The sequence below is a fragment of the Miniopterus natalensis genome, chromosome 1 (genome assembly GCF_054644295.1).
Source record: "Miniopterus natalensis isolate mMinNat1 chromosome 1, mMinNat1.hap1, whole genome shotgun sequence".
NCBI classification, from domain to species: domain Eukaryota; kingdom Metazoa; phylum Chordata; class Mammalia; order Chiroptera; family Miniopteridae; genus Miniopterus; species Miniopterus natalensis.
The window spans coordinates 46,005,231-46,026,255 of record NC_142081.1 but is presented as its reverse complement, the minus strand read 5'-3'; the positions used below and the strand labels follow the sequence as shown (position 1 = coordinate 46,026,255).

Genomic DNA, 21,025 nt, shown 5'->3' with positions numbered 1-21,025 from the left:
TGATCTTCAAACTGGAACAAAACAAAAATAAAAGACAAAACAGTCGCAGGCTTTTCTTCAAAGAAATTCAATGTGGATCCCCAATATATGAAATATGAATATATAAACTCATACATAAAGAAATGGTCTACGGTATCATTATATTTTTAAAATGCTTAAAAACATTTTTAAAAATAGCTGAATCAAATGACTACCTAAGACTGGAACACAATTTAAAAGCGCCTCCCCCCCACCCCCGCTCTAGCTCCAAAGTCTCCATGGCTTCTGAGAGTATAAGTCAAAACTTTTTGACCTGATATTAAAGACCAGTAGCCGATGGGCGGAGGTAGGAGAGAATAAAGGGGGAAAGGGGAATAAATGGTGATGGAAAAAAGGAGAGAAAAAAAAAAGATCCGTAGCTCCGTAGCCTATTCCGAGTTGGTCCAACAGTCCACCTTTTGAAGACTTCTGCCCTTGCAAACTGGCTGAGGCCTGGCTCACGCCTCCGCTTCTTTGTCCAGGCCACCAGACATCTCTCTCCTTACCATCCCAGGCAAGTCTCCCCACATGAATTTCTGTTTGGCAAAGAATCAAGCTTTTGTTTTGACGTATATGAACACTTTCTTGATTATTGAACTTTTGGGAAATGTTTGTCTTCTCACCCCGACTAGAACTCACTCTCCTGTGCGGTTAGGGCCATTCATTCTTTCAATTCTCTGTACTCTGACTTACACATACTAGTGTGATAAAGGCTGCTTGGCTTGCAGGCTAGATTGTCTAAACCTGATTGCTGAGAGAGAAAAAGAAACCAAACAAATTTAAATGTGCAGAAGGAATAAGGAAGTAGGAAAGAAAAAATATAAAGGAAAACCTGGTAAAATATGTGAAAACTCCGTTCTCCAGGGTTTCTCATCACCACCCTCGATTTTTCCAGAAGGAAGTTGGAGATCTTTCCACCATCTGGTTCCCCACCTGGGCTGAACTGGATTTCAAAGTATTTTCCCTGCAAGAAAGTTAGGGATTTCCTTCAGTGGTTAGTAAACAAAAACATGATGTTCCAAATAGGCTTTAGATATGGTATATAATTCAAGGAAATTCATTAATGCTAGATACATTCTGAATTATTCCCAGTTCTGGTCTAGATTTCCTGACTTATTATTTTTTTTATCAGACAATAGCCCAGACTCTTGTCCAACCACACAATTCTGTATTGAGAGAGAGAATCTATCATTCTAGCCCGACTAAATAAGGACATGTTATACTCCCTGCCCATTTTCCCGAGTAGGGGCCTGCTTGCTAAGCCGGAAGCTGTAAAGAATAGGACAGAAAATCCCATGGTCCCTTTGATCTACCGAGAGTGAACTCGATCAGCCTCTTAGAAGCAGCAAATTTTCCCTCTGACAGATCTTACTGGGTTTGAGCAACAGCAATCCCTTCTACCTCTGAAGCATCTAAAATTCTTATATAAAATAAAAACACGTGATTATAAATAAAGTTCTTCCCAGTTAGTTATGGGTGTGGAGATTTTTGTTACTGCTGTGGTTAATGTTTCCTTTTAAATTACTGCTAATAGGTAACAAAGGAGGATACGACCTTGGAACTGAGCTGGAAAAGCTGCCCAGACTGTTAAGTAAATGACATTTTATTTTATCTCATTAGAATCTAGCTTCTCTCCACTCCTCAGAAAGGTCTAGAGGGGTAAACGTAAATGAAGAAATAGATAAGAATGTAGGCGTTAAGGAGTGGTGTGGCCTGGGGTCAAACTGGAAAGCATGCTCGGCCTAACTGTGTTCATATGTAATATTTTAAAAATGAGTATGCTGAATTCCACCCATCTCAGAGCTGAAGTCTGCCAGGCCGCAAGTCTGTGACTAGAACCATAAACTCACTAGAGACAAGGAAAGCACATCGTGTATTTTTCCTATTGCCCAGAGCGCCCGGAACCTGCTGTGTTCTTAAGTTACTCGCCGTTTCCAGGTATCCGAAAATCTACAGAAGAAGGCTACCCTCTAATGGTCTATTTGTCTTAATCTGATGACTCCACCCCCCCCCCAAATAAACCCCAAAGCACCCAGAAGCACCAGGCACAGAGAGGGAGCACAGACCACTGCTACCCCAAATTACAGTGGTTCCTGAGCAAAGCTTGCTGAGCAAGATCCCCTGAGCTTCCCATCGTGGCCATTCTTCATCTTTTCCTTGTGGCATGCTCTGGAAGGAGTGATTCAGTGTCCGTCCATGTAACCCCCATCCCTCACCATGTGGGGGTAGGAATGAAACCAAAGAGGACATCACATCTAAGAAGGGAAGACGTTGTAAATGGCAAACTCTCCAGTTCTTCTAGAAGAGGTTTGAAACCTTGGTCACCTGTTAGAAAGACCTGGGGAGGCTTTAAGAAATGCCGACGCCCGGTGTCACCTCAGGCAAGTAAATCAGAGCCTCCGGGGAATGGTGTCCGGACCTGAGAATTTTAAACAGTCCGGGTGAGCCCTGGCCTGTGTGGCTCAGTTGGTTGGAGGGTGGTTTTCATAGCCAGATGTCATGTGGGGTCCTGTTCCCAGCACTGGTGCTGGAGGCTGGGGAGCCCACGGTGGGGTTGAGACCCTTCACTCCTTAGGAGGGATCTTTGCAGCTGACATATCCCTCTGGCTTCTCAACTGCTGCACGTGGTTGCGGGGCCAGCCCTTTTCACACCTCTGCTCTTCCTGCCAGTCTCAACGTGGTTTCTTCTGTATGTCCTTAGTTATAAGACTGTGTTCAACTAAACGAGTCTTCAGACGGTTGTCCATGCTGATTGGTCTATGCTTTAGCGGCAATTTTGATATGGTGTCGGGAGGAGGTGAGTGTAACTTCCTCCTACTTGACTGCCATCTTGGGTCCTTTGTTTTATTTTTTTATTTTTATTTATTTATTTTTTTAATCCTCAACCAAGGATATTTTTCCCATTGCTTTACAGAGGGAGTGGAAGGTGCGGGGAGAGAGAGAGAGGGAGACACATCGACTGGTTGCATACCCTCCTGACCGGGGCCAGGTCAAGCCTGCAACCAAGGTACATGCCCTTGGCCAGAATTGAACCTGGGACCCTTCAATCCACAGGCTGACCCTCTAACCACTGAGCCAAACTGGCCAGAGCTGGTCGATCCTCTATTCTTAATTATGTTTTATGTAATGTGCATTTTAAAATGAAAATTGGACCATATCGCAAATATTATTCTTTAACTTGTTTTTATAAAAGATTTAACAACAGATTATGGTTATCTTTTTAAAAAACTCATTATCAACAGAGAACTCAGATATTATACCCTAAAAGTATTGTTGGGTCAAAGACAATGAACATTTTCGATTTTGATAAAGGTGGCCAAATTGCTTTCCAGAGAAAATGTGTCCATTTTCAACCAATAGTTTCTTTTCCCCGGTATTATCAATCTCCTTAATGTTTGCCCACCTCAGAGACAGGAAATGATATATGGTTTTAATTTACATTTCTCTCATTATTAGTGGGAATATCTTTTTATGCCCATTAGATGTGACTGTGTGTGTGTGTGAACTGCCCATCTCTAGTCTTTCCCATCTTTTCATTGGGGATATAAGACATTATTTTGTAATCAGAAAAATAAAAATTGCTGGGTATTTTTGTCTTGTTTTACAAAAACTGACTAATGTATCATCCTTGTCCAAGGACAAAGAATAATTTTTATTGGAAAAAATCAAGAGAAATGTTGATTTTTAATGATTTTCTGTTCTCTAAGGAAGGCAAAAGGGGGGCCATGGGTAGCAAGAGAGTTACATTTGGTCAAGTCCATTTTTACAAGGCAGATTGAGATGGAAAGGGAAAAGAAGGTCAAGTGGAAAACTCATTCCCACCTTCTTTCCCATTGCATTACCTAGAAACCTCTTTAAGATAATGCAACCCAGGCACTGAGCAAAAAAAATAAGACATCAACAAATGAATAAATAGTCTGAATAATATTGAGCAGCAAGGGAAATGAGGGCAATTCTGACAGATATAAATCACCAGGGGACTTAGCAATTACTGCAGGAGAGCTTAATAAGAATTCTCTTGGAAAACAGAAGCTTCCTTACAAAACAGAAGGGTGAAAAAAAGAAATCGTTTTCCTCCAAAATTCCCACTGATTTATTTTAAACGGTCCAGAATCCGCCTCACAGATGGCTCCTTGAATGCTTTACTGCCAGACATAATCTACGACGGGATAAGATGCAAAATCTACATAAATCCAAGCTACTGGGCAAACACTCAGATTTTTGGAAATGTGGCTTTTTGTCAAGGGGAATATATTTATTTTCATCCTTGCCAGCCTTCCAATTCTCAGGAGACAGACAGAAAAGCGTTTCCATGGGCATTCGTGACAATGCACTCGGCTGACATTTTCATGACCTTGGCTAAGTGGGCCGGTCAGGAGGCAATCCGTCAGGTTGTGTCCAGTCATGGTTGGGTGTGAGGATGTTACATGATTGCACATAACACAAACACACCACGCTACGGGCGTGGGGAGGCAGCCGGCTCCCTCTGCCTGACAGAGGAGGTTTCTCCCAAGGTGCCGGGTCGAAGGGCCCCTTCCCTTCATCCCCCGCAGACCCAGTCTGCGATGCTAGAGCAAAGCGAGGAGGCTTTGGGACCGAATCTATTCATTTCTCTGTCCGGGAAAGAAGGCCCTTCCTCCAGGGCCACAGAGCAAACTGCTCCAGCACCAATTTTTATTTTCCTTACTAAGGCAACTCAAGTTGAGAACTGTTTTCAAAAATTATCTGATTTATACCCCAGGGTTCAAAAATAACTTCAGTTAAAGGGCAAATTGAAGCCTGAGAGCAGGCTGCTAGAGAAAATGAAGAGAAGATTGGAAAGGCGGCCTCCCGACGATACGTGGAAAGCCCCGTTGCCTTGGGGACACCGGACTTAAATCGAGAACATCCACATCAACCAGGTGGCACTTCCTGAGCAAGGGAAGAGACTCACAAATCGGCTGGAATTGTTGTTCCGCACGGTCTTGGCGTTGCCGAAGGCCTCCAGCAGGGGGTTGGACTGCAGGATAATGTCCTTGACGTGCTGTCACAGCAAACAGACAGGGGTTAGGAAGGTGACCACGACCGACCATCCTGAGCAAAGCCAAACGCTCCCCAAGGGCCTGGTTTCTGAACTTGGGAAGGGGAGAGGCCTCAAATCCACATGTCCCTGCCGTTTCTGGAAGTTTATTCTTTCCTCTCAACAGACTTTAACCTGTTTGTGGGTCTGTGTCTTCCAACTCCCTTGACTTGATTCAAGCAGGAGGCCTGGAGCCAGGAATACTGGGTTTCTCCAGTAAATCAGAATCTACAAACACTCCCGGACTGGGCTTCCACACCAGCTGTGCTTCACCCTGCGCTCCCTGGGGTGCCAGGACTCACAGCAGGAAGGACAGTGAAGCACGAAGGGGCAACTCCTTGCTGTTCTGATTAAAATCCTTCCTATTACTGTCCCTTCTCTACCCAACTGCTCTCACTGCCCTGTTGCCTCCCCACCTCCACCTCTTTACTGCGAGTGACAGGTACCTTAAGGGAAATTAAACACTTTCTCCTCCTCAAACAAGGCTGTAGACAGACTTTTGTGCCCCCCAAACTTTAATATGTGCCAACCACCTGGGGATCTTGTTAAAATGCAGATGGGGATTCAGTAGGTCTGAGGCAGGCCCCGAGAGTCTGCACTTCTAATCAGCTCCCCGGTGCCGCTGGATCTGCCAGCACGAAGCCACATTTTGAGCAGCAAGGGCAAACGCTGGCTTGTACGGAACAATTTCTGGCCCACTGGGGAAGAACTGGGGTTTCAAACACCCTAGTTCTGCGCCAGACTGAGAAGTGTGCAAAACACCCCATGGGCAAGATAGCTCAGTAGATAGGAGTTGATGTTGGAGAGGTCTTTCAACAAGTGAGTCATTCCTTGTACTTCTAATTATTCACATGCTATGGTTAAACATGTTCCAGAAATAACAAGTCTTTGGTTTGTGCTCTGTAGCTACTGACTAATTTCAAGCCAAGAGCTCTGCATCATTGTCCTCATAGGAAAACAGGAAGAGGAAAGTCAACATTAAATGTCTGCAGTCTGGCCACTAAGTCATTGTCTGGAGAAAACAGGACTAGATTAAGGCACTAACTGCTAATTGACTATGCAACAGCCAAAGTGTTCCCTCTGGTACCCTCCTGAGCATTCAGAAGAGGAAGAACTGGAATTACACCGACCAGGGACATGTCATTAGTGATGGCACCAGAGGCAAATCCTGGGTGGTCCTTCTATGGGGTTCCTTTCAAAGCTTAGAAATATTACTTCCAAGCCAACTATTCTCCTTTTAAAAACTCATGGGTTTCCTTGCTATATAAACCTTGCTTTTCTTTGTAAAATTAATTTTGACATGTGGATCTTCACTAATCCTTTATATCTGTTGTTTGCTGGTCAGACACACCTACACCATTCATCAACAGTTTCTCGTAGAGACAGAACAAAAGAAAGGCTTTTCTTGTCTCTTGTATTCCTTAATTACTGACTTGTTAACTGAGAATCTTTACGCATGTATCCATCACGCATCTATCTGTCCATCCATCCATCCATCCATCCATCCATCCATCCATCCACCCACTATCAAGATGTCCAATAGAATTTTGTGGTAAGTGTACTGGGGAAAAGACAAAGCAAATTACGGTTAAGGAACTGCCCACCCACAAAACAGCATCCTGGATTCCTGTCTCTGTATCAAGCTTTCTAGGGAGAGGGTGTGATCACATGAATGGAAAAAAGTAAGTGGCCTGCATCACACCGAGCTAGGTTCTTGAGCTGCACTCACAGTCCATATGGCAGCCATGGGCCACAGGTGGCTTTGATCTGCAGCATGGCTAGTCTCCACTAAGCTGTGCTGTAAGGGCTGAATGCACACTGGATTTCAAAGATGTAGCCCCAAAAAGAATGTAAAATATCTCATCAATTTTTTATATTGATTGTATGCTGAAATGATAATGTTTTGGATATGTTGGGTTAAATAAAATGGATTTAAAATACTAATTTCATAGGCTTCTTTTCACATTTTTTTTTTTAATCTTTTTTAAAAAATATAACTTTATTGATTTCAGAGAGAGGAAAGGAAAGGGAGAGAGACAGAAACATCAATGATGAGAGAGTCACTGATGGAGCCCGCAACCGGGCATGTGCCCTGCCTGGGAATCGAACCCTGATTGCCTGGATCCTAGGTTGACGCTCAACCGCTGAGCTACGCCCGGCCGGGCTCTTTTCACATTTTTTAAAATATGCCTACTCGAAAGTTTTAAATTATGTATGTGACGTGCACCAACCTTCCATGGGAGGTGCTTCTCTACACCTTCCTTTCATTCAGCACGTTCAATTGTGCACAGTACATAACACTTGATAATGATAATAGAGGACCATGTTACTGGTTTATGTATTTATTATGCTATACTTTTTGTTGTTATTTTAGAGTGTACTCTTTCCTTTATATAAAAAAGTTTGCTGTAACGTATGGCGAGTTACACCGGCAGAAGCCTCACACCTCTCGTGCTATCACATCTCTTGACCGCATCCTTTTCTCCCGTGTTGACTTAATCTGCTGTTGCTTTGCACAGGGCTGCCGTGCGGGCTCGTTCCTAGGAGCAAGAGGCCCGAGGATGCGTTTCTCAGCACAGATCCCCATGGCTGGGCAGTGAGTAAGGCAGAGCTGCGTGCACCCCATTCTTCGTCCTGTGCTCTGGAATGTGGTGCTCTCTGCCTGTACTACACAGGGGCACCGCGGTTTTCCAGCATCTCCACTGATAAACATTTCGGTTTAGGAAGCCGTAAACCTGGAGGGAGATGCTTCGGTTTTCGAACAGGCCTCGGGAGTCGAACACGCCCCGTGGCTTCCGCTGAGGGCAAGATCCTGAGGCCCCTGTGGGCTGTGGATCCCTCGGTTTTTAATGTTTCAGAACTCGGTCTTCTGGAACGGATCACGTTAGAAAACCGAGGGACCACTGTATTTCCTTCCTTTTCTTTTCATCTCTCCTGCATTCTCTGGGTCTTCCCCCTTTCCTAATGTTTACTCTCTACTCTTAACCTTTCCTTCTTCCTTTCTCTCTCTCCCTATCCATTTTAATTTTATTTTTAATTTCCTAAATTGGAAATTTATTCACATAGTTCAACTCAAAAAAGGTTCAAGGGATATATAGGGAGAGTGTGCCTTTCCCTTAGTCTCCCAGATTCCCTCCCTGAAGAAATCATTGTCAGTTTCTTATATATCCTTCCAGAGAAATGTTACACATATCTAAAAAAATACTGATACATGTTCTCTTTTTTCCTCTCCCAAATGGCAGAACATTATGCAAAATGTCCTGAACCTTGCTTTTTGCAATTCATGATATATCTTGGAGATCATTCCCTATCAGTACATGAAGCTTCATTTTCTACGGCTGTCTAATATTCAATTCTATTGTGAACCATAAATTATTTCACCAGTTGCCAGCTGATTAACATTTAAGATGTTTCCAGTATTTTACATTAAAAAAAAAAATCAAATCACTTTATACGAGTATCATTCTGCATACATTTCAGCACATCTAAAGAATACATTCTCTTTCCCGGCCGGGTGTGGCTCAGGGGTTCAGCGTTGACCTAGGATCCAGGCAATCGGGGTTTGATTCTCGGTCAGGGCACATGCCTGGGTTGTGGGCTCGATCCCCAGCAGGGGCTTGCAGGAGGCAGCCGATCAGTGACTCTCTCATCATTGATATTTCTGTCTCTCTCTCTCCCTCTCCTTTCCTCTCTCTAAAATCAATAAAGATATATTAAAAAAAAAAAAAAAAAAAAGAATACATTCTCTTAAGCAGGATTAAGGAGTCAAAAGGTGCATGCATGTCGATTTGATAGAGTTTGCTGAAATGCCCTCCAGAAAAGCACACATCCTAGGAATGTATGAGAAGGACTATGCTCCTACCAGGAATGTATGAGAGGGACTATGTCCCTCTTTTTACCAACAGAATGTTTAAAACACTACGAAATTTTGGCCATTCTGACAGTTAAGAAATAGTTTTTTGGTATAGTTTTAATTTGCACTTCTCTTATCATGAGGGTAAGCAAATTTTCATTTTATGAGTCATTTATGTTTCCTTTTCTGAGTTGTCTTTCATGCTTTTTGTGTTTATTTTCCTTTTCGATTTTTTATCTTTTCACTGATTTGAAGGAGCTCATTTTATATTGGTATCTCCATCTCCTAATATGCTATTTCTTTGAGGATCTCAAGTTCGTTGGTTATAGAACCAATATCATTTCTGTGGAAGTAAAACTCTTTTTCAAACAGCAGATGGAACCTCTTACATTTCACATAGGACAGGGTCTCAAAATGGGCCACATCACAAACTCACCTGGACTTTGGGGCCCCCTCCAGACACTCTGGAGACATAACTCATGATGTATTTGGCCGCCACAGTCTTTCCAGCACCACTTTCGCCACTGAGGAAAGAAAGACAAAAATACCCACCCATGAAGTGGATTACAACCTGCTCCCTCCCCTCTGACCACCCCATCGAAACAAAAAGGAAAGCAGGCACCGTAAAGAAATTCAGTAAAAAACTCACAACACTGATTGAGACAGGCAAATCATGGCGGGATCGGGTCACCTCCATGACCTGTGTGCGGACCCGGGTCTTAATAATCGTCATCGTGTATGTGACAGACAATTAGGCATTCCAAGTGCCCGGTAAGAGGGGACAAACTTAGGAACATTATGGAATATCGGAAGGATGGAACGTTGTACAAAAATTACAACTGACATGAAGAGTATAAACACAGGAAAAAAGCATATGAAGTAATGTTAAGTGAAATAAACCCAATTCAAATTATATATAAAACAGGTTGCCAAAATGTAAAGAAAAAAAGTACGTAAGAAAATAAGACTAGAACTAACACAAAATATTAGCAGAGGTTTTGGTAAAGAAAAAGATATCATGGAAGACTTCTTTCAAAGTTCATTGTTTACCAAATATTTTAATAATGCATATATTACTTTTATAATTTAAAAGAAGTCTTGGCTGGTTTGGCTCAATGGTTAGAGCATTGGCCTGCGGACTGAAGGGACCCGGGTTCAATTCCAGCCAAGGGCATGTACCTTGGCTGCGGGTTCGATTCCCACAGGAGGCAACCAATCGATGTGTCTCTGTCACATCGATGTTTCTCTCTCTCTCTCTCTCTCTCTCTCTCTCTCTCTCTCTCTCTCTCTCTCTCTCCCACACACACACTCTCTGAAAAGCAATGGAAAAAATATCCTTGGGTGAGAATTAAAAAAAAAATTAAGAAGAAGAAATAGGCACTCTAAGGTTTCAACCCACGTGCCTTGAACTGATGCAAGCAACTTTAAAACTAAAGTCCTAAAATTAAATGATGAGGTGATATTAATCATATCCTGAATAACAAAGACTACCTTCCGTTTTGTGGTCCTACAGTAGGGGGAAACCCTTTTGTTAATGTAGTCTGCTTGACAAAATACCCATTCTTCCTTCAAAATTCCCTTGAATTGATGATGTCATCAATTCAAAACATGCTTAAGTCAGTCAGCTATCTCATCTCTATTGGTAGCCTTTGTGTTACCATGATAGTATTAATGAAAGGAATCCATATCATGTAAACTGGTGGGATTTAGTATGAAAAATTCAGACAATATTTTTGTTTGCAGTTGATGATCAAGAGTTTTAGGATGCAGAACAAATGTTCTTTTACGAACACCCAACCTGATGAACTGTTATCAATTGCTTAGTTACTTCAGAAAAGAGGAAACATCTGCTTAGGGTACAAAATCTAACCAGGTTATTCCTACCCCCAAAAGGAAACTGAAACATATTTTGGAAACATTTTATATTTTCAAAACCAAGACAAATAAATAAATAAAGTAGCCATCATAGCAAGACTCAGAATTTTGTTCAAATTTCTTGAATTAGAGAGATTATGGGGAAAAGTGAGGAAACAACACTCTTTGAGAACCTCAAAGGAAGGACTGAACCCATCTAAGCAACTCATTTGCCATCCCAGTGCTCAGCTCCTGGTTGCTGTGTCACATGCCTAGGGAAACCAACCTGAAATTTCACAAGGAAGATACCATGGCAAACAGAAACCCAGTGAGTCTGGGATGACGTGCCATTCCATTTACAAAGAACATGCTTACTCACAGGCACAGACATAGTATGTATAGTAAATATTTCAGCTCCCTGAGGAAATTATCTGTTTAAATGGTCCATATACTCAGATGATTTATATGCTAGATCCAGGGTCCAAATATACACTCTTGCTCATTTGAAGCACAGGTCTTGTCAACAATGAAACTCCATTTTTTAACTTTGTAAATAATGTAGACATTCAAGACTACTGGGAAGTCCAAGAGTACAATGGTCCAGTCGCCCAATATAATATAACACAAACATTTAAAACAATTAGAAAACTATGTGGCAACCTGAAGACAATGCAACTAAAGCAGCAACCTAAGCAGAAGATAATATATCCATAGGGTTAATTACAACTATGTAAAAATGGTACGTGGACAAGAATGGAAATGAAACAAGGAAAAAAACAGTTGACTTGTTGGGAGGCTGGTATTTGGATGACTCTTGTTTCTTCTGTGATTTCTCTCAATGCTCACATTTTTGAGGCAGGCAACTACCTACATTTCAGATTTTTAAAAACAGCATTTCCAGAAAAAGTGGGATCACATGTCACAATGATATTCAACGAGGATCAATTTCTTTAGATTACTATTCAACTTCCTATACCATGATGAGTAAACATATTTTCATTTCATGCATGTGAAAGGGAGGGGAAAAATAGCAAATTCTATCAGAATTATGAAATAAAAGCATAGTGATTCTCGCACTGTGTCTTTGGCTAATGATGTGGTTAGACATGAAATATCTCGTCTCTTTTGCTGGAAGCAAAAGAAAAGAAAAATAATGGAAAGTAACTCGTTTCCTATATTAAAATAAGTGTGCCAGGTCCAAAAGTTGGAATCTACATTCTCAGTAACCATGATATTTTTCAGAAGATTTAAAATAATTAGTTCTGGCTGAACATTGATCGGAATTTTCATTCCTTGGTTTCAATTTACAGACACTTAAAAAGAAATTTTATTGATCAGAGGCTGGTAATTTGCCCAGAATATGGTACAAAAATGGAATGTTGGATAATTACGTGAAGCTTACAGTATATACAAACATGATTATACTGGCCTTTCAGGATGGGAAAGTACTGTTTCTTCCCCTGGGCTAAAACCCAAGTTAAAAGAATGTGAAGGTACCAGACAAATTACAGAGCACACCCCAAATTATTTGCTTTGCATCTCACAGCAGTTAGAGCAATTTGCTTGGCTTATGGTTATAGGCAGCCTTTCTTGACTGCCTTCACTTGATTTCTAAAGTGAACCAAAAACACTGTAGAAGTGTATGTGCCTTCAATTAGAAAAATGCCCCCTGTTGGTTCCTAAGTCCAGCAGCCTGTCACAAGCTGCACAGTGTGTAATAAAGGCCCGTGTCTGGGCCCCTCTTCTGACCTACTGAATCCCAGCCTCTAAGGGCAGGGCCTGGAAATCAGAAGTGGAAGTGAAGTCCCATGATCTTGTATAGCTGGCTGGGAATCAGCCAAGCAAATTTAAAACAAAGTTGAATTCAAGTAGGAAACAATGTAGTTTCTGTGTGCGTTAGCTGTAGAAATGAAAACACATGCTAAAGTTTCAAAGAAATGGAAAGAATGTTTGGGGGGCTATTTACAGGGGTATATTAATAATTGAATTCAAGGACCATAATTGTTTTTCTTAGTCTGAAGGTTGTTCCTCACTTAAAAATCAATGGTGTGTTCCATTCAGTTCAACTCCTAGCACATGTAAAAATATTCCAGTCATATTTCTTTCAGAGGCACCCCATAGAATAAGTAGAGTCAACCATTTCTACTGTTGGAGGATTTAGGAGTCTATTGCCTTCTCCCCCTTCCTCGTCTCAAAATATGCCTCAAGGTTCTTAACCACAGCAGCTGCTGTTTCTTATAAGTGATCAAGTTAATGTAATTGAAATGGTGCTTTCCCAACTCTGTATTTGTTTGCATGTTAGGAAAGATAAAATTTTAAAGCAAAAATTGTATGTGCATCTGTTTACCCAACATGCATGGTCTAAGCCCTGCCACGTGCTGAACTCTAGGCTGGAGGTTGGAGGTGTCGCTCCTGCGGAGGAGCTCACCACCTCCTGCGGAAGGCAAGCGCACAAATGCTATAATATCACTGCAATGGGGACTCCTGGGGGGGCATCTATCCCTGACTGGAGTGTGTGTCAGGAAAAGATTCCTAAAGGAAGTCACACTAGGTCAGTCAAGTCACACTAGTTAAGTCTCAGTGAGACGGGTAAAGTTAGCCAGGTGGGGAGTGGTGTGTGTGTGTGTGTGTGTGTGTGTGTGTGTGTGTGTGTGTGTGTGTGTGTGAGAGTGAGAGAGAGAGAGAGAGAGAGAAAGAGGATCGGAGGGTGACATTTGTGCCCAGAATGAATGACCTGAGTCTGACCTTGAGGAATCATCGAACAGACCCAGGCTACAGAATTCAATACCTTCAGGTATTAAAACTGTAAAGGGCAGAAAGCGCTGCACTGCAAAAGCCTGAGGAACCGTTCCAAAGTGAATTAGTCTGAGCACACAAGATAACTAACACGTATTCCTGGATAGGACCCTGGAGCAAAAAGGAGAGAGAGCTGGCAAAATGTCCACGGGGTCTGCGGGCTGGACGGAAGTGCTGTCCCAATGCCGACGTTCTGACTCGGAGTATTGTGACCGGTTCTACGGGCAAACGTCTTGTTTTTAGGAAACACGCACCGCCAGGTTCAATGGGGATGAGTCAGCGGGTCTGCAGCTTACCTTGAAAGGTTCAGAAAAAGACCAACCTCACTGGTAACATCAGTAGCTGTGCGTGCAGGGGCGGTGGGAGGAGGGCGGAAGGAGACAGGGAGGGAGGGTGCAAACGTGGTAAAATACTGCCAGTTGGAGAATCTAGGTGCAGCAGATACAGGGTTCTTTCAGCTCTTCCGGCAATTTTCCTGTACACTTGACATTACTTCAAATACACTGTTTCCAAAAGAGCTTATGGGAAAAGTTGCAGATGTGAGGAAAAGGAAGGAAGAAATACACGTAACCTTTGTTCACTTGTGTACCTGTGAAATAAATATAGGATGTGCCCCCAAAATGTATACACACGCTTTGAATAATTATAAAGGCAGTGTTTATTAAAATACATGTCATTTTCAAAATTGAGCTATCAGCTGTTAAAGTGTATACATTATTTTTGGGACACCCCATATATATATAATTTCCTCTCTCTCTCTCTCTCTCTCTCTATATATATATATATATATATAATTTCCTTTAAGTTGTCTTGATCAGCAGCTGACAGGGATGGTCAGCGGACCCTTGAAAACGTGCGTCTGCAGCACAGGGAGAGGTTCAGGATGAGACAGAGTGATGTGAGTGACAGGCGTGTAAAAGAGCGTTGAAACGGAGAGAATGAGATTACCAAGGAAAAGTATGACCGAGACAGGCTGGGCTGGGACCCTGGGGACCGTGGTGACCAGTCTGCTCCCACGCAAGCATGGTCCCCACCTCCTCTTTCCTGCCAACATCCCGGTTTGGTTCTGGTGCCTCTCCTGGCAGCATGGGCGAGCTGGCTCCACTCTCAGCGACGGCCGCCTGCGTGTGACCCCCCGGCCACTGTCTAGAGTCCACGTCAACAAAGTTGCCCAATTAGACTGAAGGGAAGGATTAGGGGCAGAGGCGTCTCTCTCCTCTGGGGAGCAAGGAAGGACACTGCGAGGGGATTGCCGCTGGCAGCCACCTGGAGCCGCCAAGGGCGCCAGCCTCAGGACGTGTGGACTGGGAAGCAGAGAGAAGTGAAAAAGACCCTGGGTCTTTGATGGCATCCCTGAACCACTGAGTCACCAGCCGTGGGGGCTGGCTGCACAACCTCCGCAGGATTTCCTAGGTGAGATAACAAGTTTCCTTAATGTCAAAGCCCGTTTGAGTTAGATTTCCAGTTACGGGCAAGCTCACGGCGTGTTGAATGAGGTGGGGGCCACTGACACTTCAGGAGCACGCTGAAGACGCAGCTCCCCAGCGAGAATGTGATGGGGCGGCCAGGGAGGCCAAGGGGCAGGGGGATGTGTGGCATCAGGAAGCTGAGGGACTTGGGGTCAACTGTGCCAACGTGGCAGGAGGTTTAGTGAGACAGTGAAGTTCTGAAAGTTCCCACTGGGACCTATTCTCTTAGGCCCTACCGTTTTGACATAGGGACATTTTAGGATTGAACCTGACTCTTATTTCAAAAGGTATAACCCAAGGATAAAAAGATACAAGGACAGCCCTGGCCGGTGTGGCTTGGTTGGTTGGGAGTCACCCCAACTAAGGCTGCTGGTTCTAATCCCTGGGTTTCGGGCTCCATCCCTGGTGGGGGGCGTGCAGGGGGGCAGCTGATGGATGTTTCTCTCTCGTATCAGTGTTTCTCCCTCCCTCTCCCTTCTAAAAATAAAAGTAAAAAATCTTAAAAAGAATTACAAGGACAGTTTTAACAAAATGACCTTTTCTAATTCTAGAGTTAGAAAAGGTGAACATAGTAGTGACCGAAAAGTTGTCCAGAAGATGATAAACAATATCAACTCCAAAAAGAGATTGGTGGGTGACCACCACAGATGGGTGGTTGCCACAGGTGACGGGGTAAGGCATAGACGAAATGTGTAAAGGAGATCAAAAACCACAAATTTCCAGTTATAAAATAAATATGTCAAGGGGGGTGTAATATATAGCATGTGGCTACAGTTAATAATACTCTATTGCATATTAGGAAGCTGCTAAGAGACTAGATCTTAAAATTCTCATCATAAGAAAAAAATTCTATAACTATGTGTGGTGATGGATGTTAACTAGACTTATTGTGGTGATCATTTCACAATTATACATTTATCATATCATCTTGTATACCTGAGACTTCTCTGATATGTCAGTTATACCTCAGTGAAAAGAAAGGAGGAAACTAAAATATTCCGGGCGTAATAATTATAGCATGCGTCCATTGAGTGCTTAATGCACGACGGGAACTGTGGTGAAAGCTTTACATATATCAGCCACTTGATCTGCATAACAGCCTTGGGAGGTCGGTGCCATTCTTAGCCCCATTCTTTGATGAGAAATGCTAAGTAACTTGCCCAGGGACGCAGCTAGTGAGTGGCATTGCTAGGAAAGGACTTGAGACAGTCTGACTCAGGAGCTATCCTGCTTCAGATGAGGGTATGTAGGTTTTTATTGATTTAAAATAGGTTTTTATTGATTTCAGAGAGAGGAAGGGAGAGGGAGAGAGAGATAGAAACATCAAAGATGAGAGTCACTGATCTGCTGCCTCCTGCACGCTCCCTACTGGGGATCGAGCCCGGAACTTGGGCATGTGCCCTGACCGGGGAATCAAACTGTGAACTCATGGTTCACAGATCGATGCTCAACCACTGAGCCACACTGGCCAGGCCAGGGTATATATTTAAAATCCGCATATGGGTTAGATAGTCATTTATAATCAGCAATATTTCCCAAAGTAACTCCACGAAGAGCACAGTTCGTAGTATAGTCAAACTTGTAACCAACCACCCCTGAGTCTTTACTGATACACACCCCTTTAAGTAAGGCTTCTGCCAAAAACATTTATTATCTCACACACAGTTGGAACTAACAAATAATAGCCTGCCTGCACCACTGTGATCACAAGATGTGATCGAGAATGAGAATCACATCAAAGAAGGTTCTGGACAGATTTCTCCAAAGACTCAATTCACACACTGCCTTCCTGGCTGTCCTGCTGGATCTGGGAAAGAAAGAAGTCTGAAGTGAAGCATCTCTTTGCCCAGAGAGAAAGGGGTGACCTGTCAAGACCTTGTAAGGACACTGAAAAACAATCCTCAAGAACATGCAATGGCTACACGTATAAAATGCAAAATGAAAGAGTTACGCCAAAGCTATTGCATAAATGATAAAAACTCAGTCTTTAACACAATGAGCAGTGTGAACAAGACAAAGCTGTTATTGCTTCTCAATTAGTATTGTCAAGTAGACAAAATGTTATCTAAAGACTGCCAAGAAAATGGCCCATGGCAATGCTCATCTTGGCCCAGCTGATGCAATAGGAGGAACCCACTGTTTAGCACTGGAGGCCAAGTTTGAGCCCTAGCTCAGCTACTTATTAGCTCTGAAATTCCTTTTAGTGTTACTAGCAGATATTTTACATCACTCCTGAACAGTTAAAAAAATGTTTATGTATATTTCCTTATTCAGCTTTCCTTTAAGGTATTAATCTCCATTTTGCAGATGAGGTGGCTGAGGCTAACAGAGGTCACACATTAGACATAACAGAATAAAGAATTCACCCTGTGGCCCGGCCGGGCATGGCTCAGCAGTTGTGCGTTGACCTAGGACCCAGGAGATCTCGGTTCGATTCCCGGTCAGGGCACATGCCCAGGTTGCAGGCTGGATCCCCAGTCGGGGGCGTGCAGGAGGCAGCTGATCAATGATGACTCTCCCATCAGACTTTCTATCTCTTTCTCTCCCTCTCCCTTTCTCTCTCTGAAATCAATAAAGACATATAAAAAAAAAAAAAGAATTCACCCTGTGACTCAACCCCAGGGTTCTTTCCACTACACAATGTGACTGTGGGTGGTAACGGATTAGCAACCGGATAACCTGACACCTGCTGACTCAAAGCAGCAGAGAAGTGGAAAGAGTGTAAAAGTGGACGAGGCAGCCCGAGCTTGGAGCATGGCTTTGCCACATTTCAAATGTGAGATATTAAACAAGCTTCATATCTCTCTAAGACTCAGTTCCTTAGTTTGCAAAAAGCAGGGTAGTAATACCTAGTTTGCCAGGTTGTAAATGACAGATAAGTAAAAGATGCTGAGACACAAAGCAATTACCCCAAAGAGGTTAACATTTATCATTATAGATAATGTATTAATTAGCTGCCTCCTGAGTAACACTGTGACTGATGACAAAAGAATTTCAGCAATCACACAGGCTAGAAGGTAGTATTTGCAGAGAGCTTGGGGAAAAGGTAGAATGAGTCCCTGCTCTTCAAACCCACAGCGAGAGGGCGGTCCTCATGCAGACTCCAGTCAGGGGTGGGAACTGACAGGGCGTCCCAAAGCCAGGCCAGAGGGACAGGGAGCCTCAAAGGCCAATCAGTGCTGCCGGGATAAACAAGAAACTGGGTGGACCAAGAGAAACAGGGGAGTTCCAATACTAATAATAGAAGGTTCCTGAAATACATCAAAGACAGGAAGACAACCTGAGAATCTGTGAGACACTTGCTGGTGCCTAGGTAGAGACGAGACACAAGCCAAATATTAGAGTTGCTCTGATTTTTTAAATCTTTTAATTTTTAATCTTCACTACTATAAATATTAGGGATTCCAAATCCAAAATGTCTTTTGAGCAGGTAGGGCAGAGATCTTAGATCCAATAGTGACGACTATCTCCTTTTCCGCTTCCAAGATTCTCATATTCAATGAGTCACCAAATCCTTTTGATGTACCCTCCAAAATATCTTTCATGTCTTTATTTATTCTTTAAAAATTATTTATTCAGCATGTATTCAGGATACAGTCTGCAAGACTTTTGCAAACTGGTGTTGGACACGTTACAATGTCCTACTCTGCAGAAAAACCTGCTGCAGAGTATTTCAGGCAAAAAAATTTGAAACTGCACTAAATGTGATGCTTTCATATTGATATTAATTTTTTGAAAAAGGCTAGGACAGCAGGAGCTGATGCAGGCCAAAAGTGATAGAAATTCACTTTTGATGGCAGCAATGAAACAGCCACATAAATGTTCTCCAAGGACTCGTAAGTCTCCTCCATAGACGTCAGTTGGCAAGGGCTTCAGAAATGCCTCTGGCCACACTGCTAAGATCTTATCTGGTGATACAGAGATGGTAGAGAATTCGAGAAAAACTTGCTGTTTCTCCTTCCCCTTTGCCACACCGGATTCTTTTATTAAATAGAGAGATTTGCATAGATGTCTCTCAGAGATCCAACAATATGTCATATGTAATTATAAAACACAAATCTAAATTCTGGATTTGGGAGCAAAAAAAAAAAACACAAAAAAACTGATGAGCTAAGCAGATATAGGTTGCTCATTTACTGAGCTCACAGGTGTGTCTACCTGTGTTTTCAGGTGCTCACCATTGTCAATGATACTAATGCAGCTACAGCTGTTGTATTTTTCTATACACTTCCTGTTCCTTTATTCCTTCACAGGCTTACTGAATGTCACACATCAGTTTCCTCTTCGCCTTTCCAACTTAGGTCAGGCCCTCTGTAACCTCACTAGATATCTGGATTCTCTCAAGATCCCATCTCTTTTCTACCAACAGACTTATCTTTGTGAGCCAACCTTTTACGGTATCATGTCCCTGGCTCAGGGATCTGCAAGACTTGCAGATTGATCTGCAGATCACTCCAGCCTATCATTCCAGGAGGTACCTGTCACCCAAACAATTTTATCTCTCAACATCCACCTATCCTGCACCACTGCACAAATGCTACATGGCTGTAATAGAGAGACGGAAGTGGGAACCCAGTTCGGGCCTTTGAGTAACTGACAAGGACCATTTGTCTATGGAAGTCTTTTTTCACAACCACACTGATACCCTCCTCTTTTCTCCCCATCACACAGTGTGGGTTCCAGAGGCTATCAAGCCATCCATGCTTTCTCCATCCCACACATCCTAAAAGGAAGACCCAAATCAAGTCCCAATACCTCCACCACACATTTGCTGACTGCTTCATTCTAAACTGATCTCCCCTTTTTCTAAATGCAGGAGCACTTACTTATAGCTTACTTCAAGTATTTCAGCTTCAAAATCATCATTAAACATTTGTTGTGTGTATCAGAGAAACCAAAAAGTATAACAGTTTCCTGTCATTAAAGATTGAAAAAATGTGCATAAGCAAGTTAAAAAATAATATTATTAAGAAGGTGTCACTCTGATGGGTGCTCAGTGGTTAGAGCATCTGCTTGTGCACCGAAGGGTGTGGGTTCGATTCCCACCCCTCATGGGGTGGGTGCAGGAGGCAACCAGTCAATGTGGCTCTCTCACATCTCTCTCTCTCTCTTGCTCTGGCTCTCCCTCCCTCCCTCCCTCCCTTCCACTCTCTGAAAAAGTAATGGAAAAAAATATCCTGAGGTGAAGATTAACAAAACAAAAAGAAGGCCCCGACAATGAGTGGTATATGAGGTGCTACTGAAATTCAGAGGATGGAGATCATTGGGCTGAGGTAGATGAGAAAAGCTTAGGCAGGCAAAATAAGTCCATACAGGGAGAGCAATCTGGGCAAGAACATGATGCATTCGAGGGAAAAGAGTAGGGAAATTGTTAAAGAAGAAAAAAATAAGGCTGGACGTGTCCCAAGCTAGGGACTTTGGACTCTACTGGGCAATGGAAAGCCACTGAGATATCTTAGCAGAAGTGGAACATAGACTAAATGATATAATAGTTAAAGAGCACTCATCGGGCAACTATGTTTGGGAGTCGGTGGGAGAATACGTGTTGGGATAACATAAAAAGAACCATTATAAACTTGTTAAATTTGAAATGTTGGTCTGTCACATAAATGGAATTATCACAGTGATAATTGGTGCTTAAGGCAGGAGTTGGTTACATTTCAACAGAGGCTCTACCATTTACTAGTTTGAGGATCTCAGAATTCCTTTAAACTTCACTTTCTGGATGGAACCTCTAGAAATAACAATGCCAGCAGCCAGGGTGGTTGTGAGGATAAGAGGAGATGACCTATAAGGAAAGCACCCAGCAGAGGGCAGGCACTCTGGAAGTATATCTTGCCTGGACTAAGTTAATAGTGCTAATGATGAGAGGTGACTGGGATATTAGGATTTCAGGAGCCTTACTCTCAGTTCTCAGCTAGAATAAATCAGGGAGCTTGAGAAAAGATACTGATGCTCTGGGCTTACCATAAATCA

The 21,025-nt window shown here is 42.8% G+C and overlaps 1 protein-coding gene across 1 annotated transcript in view; it reads right to left on the bottom strand.

Annotated features, from left to right (window-relative positions):
* Positions 1-21,025, bottom strand: part of MYO1E (myosin IE) — a 181,279-nt gene that overhangs the window by 71,336 nt on the left and 88,918 nt on the right. The window contains exons 5-7 of the mRNA XM_016208553.2: positions 9,367-9,454; positions 4,952-5,041; positions 851-982 (exon numbers count right to left, since the gene is read on the bottom strand). Coding sequence (XP_016064039.1) covers positions 851-982; positions 4,952-5,041; positions 9,367-9,454 — 310 coding nt within the window. The remainder of the gene's footprint in view (positions 1-850; positions 983-4,951; positions 5,042-9,366; positions 9,455-21,025) is intronic.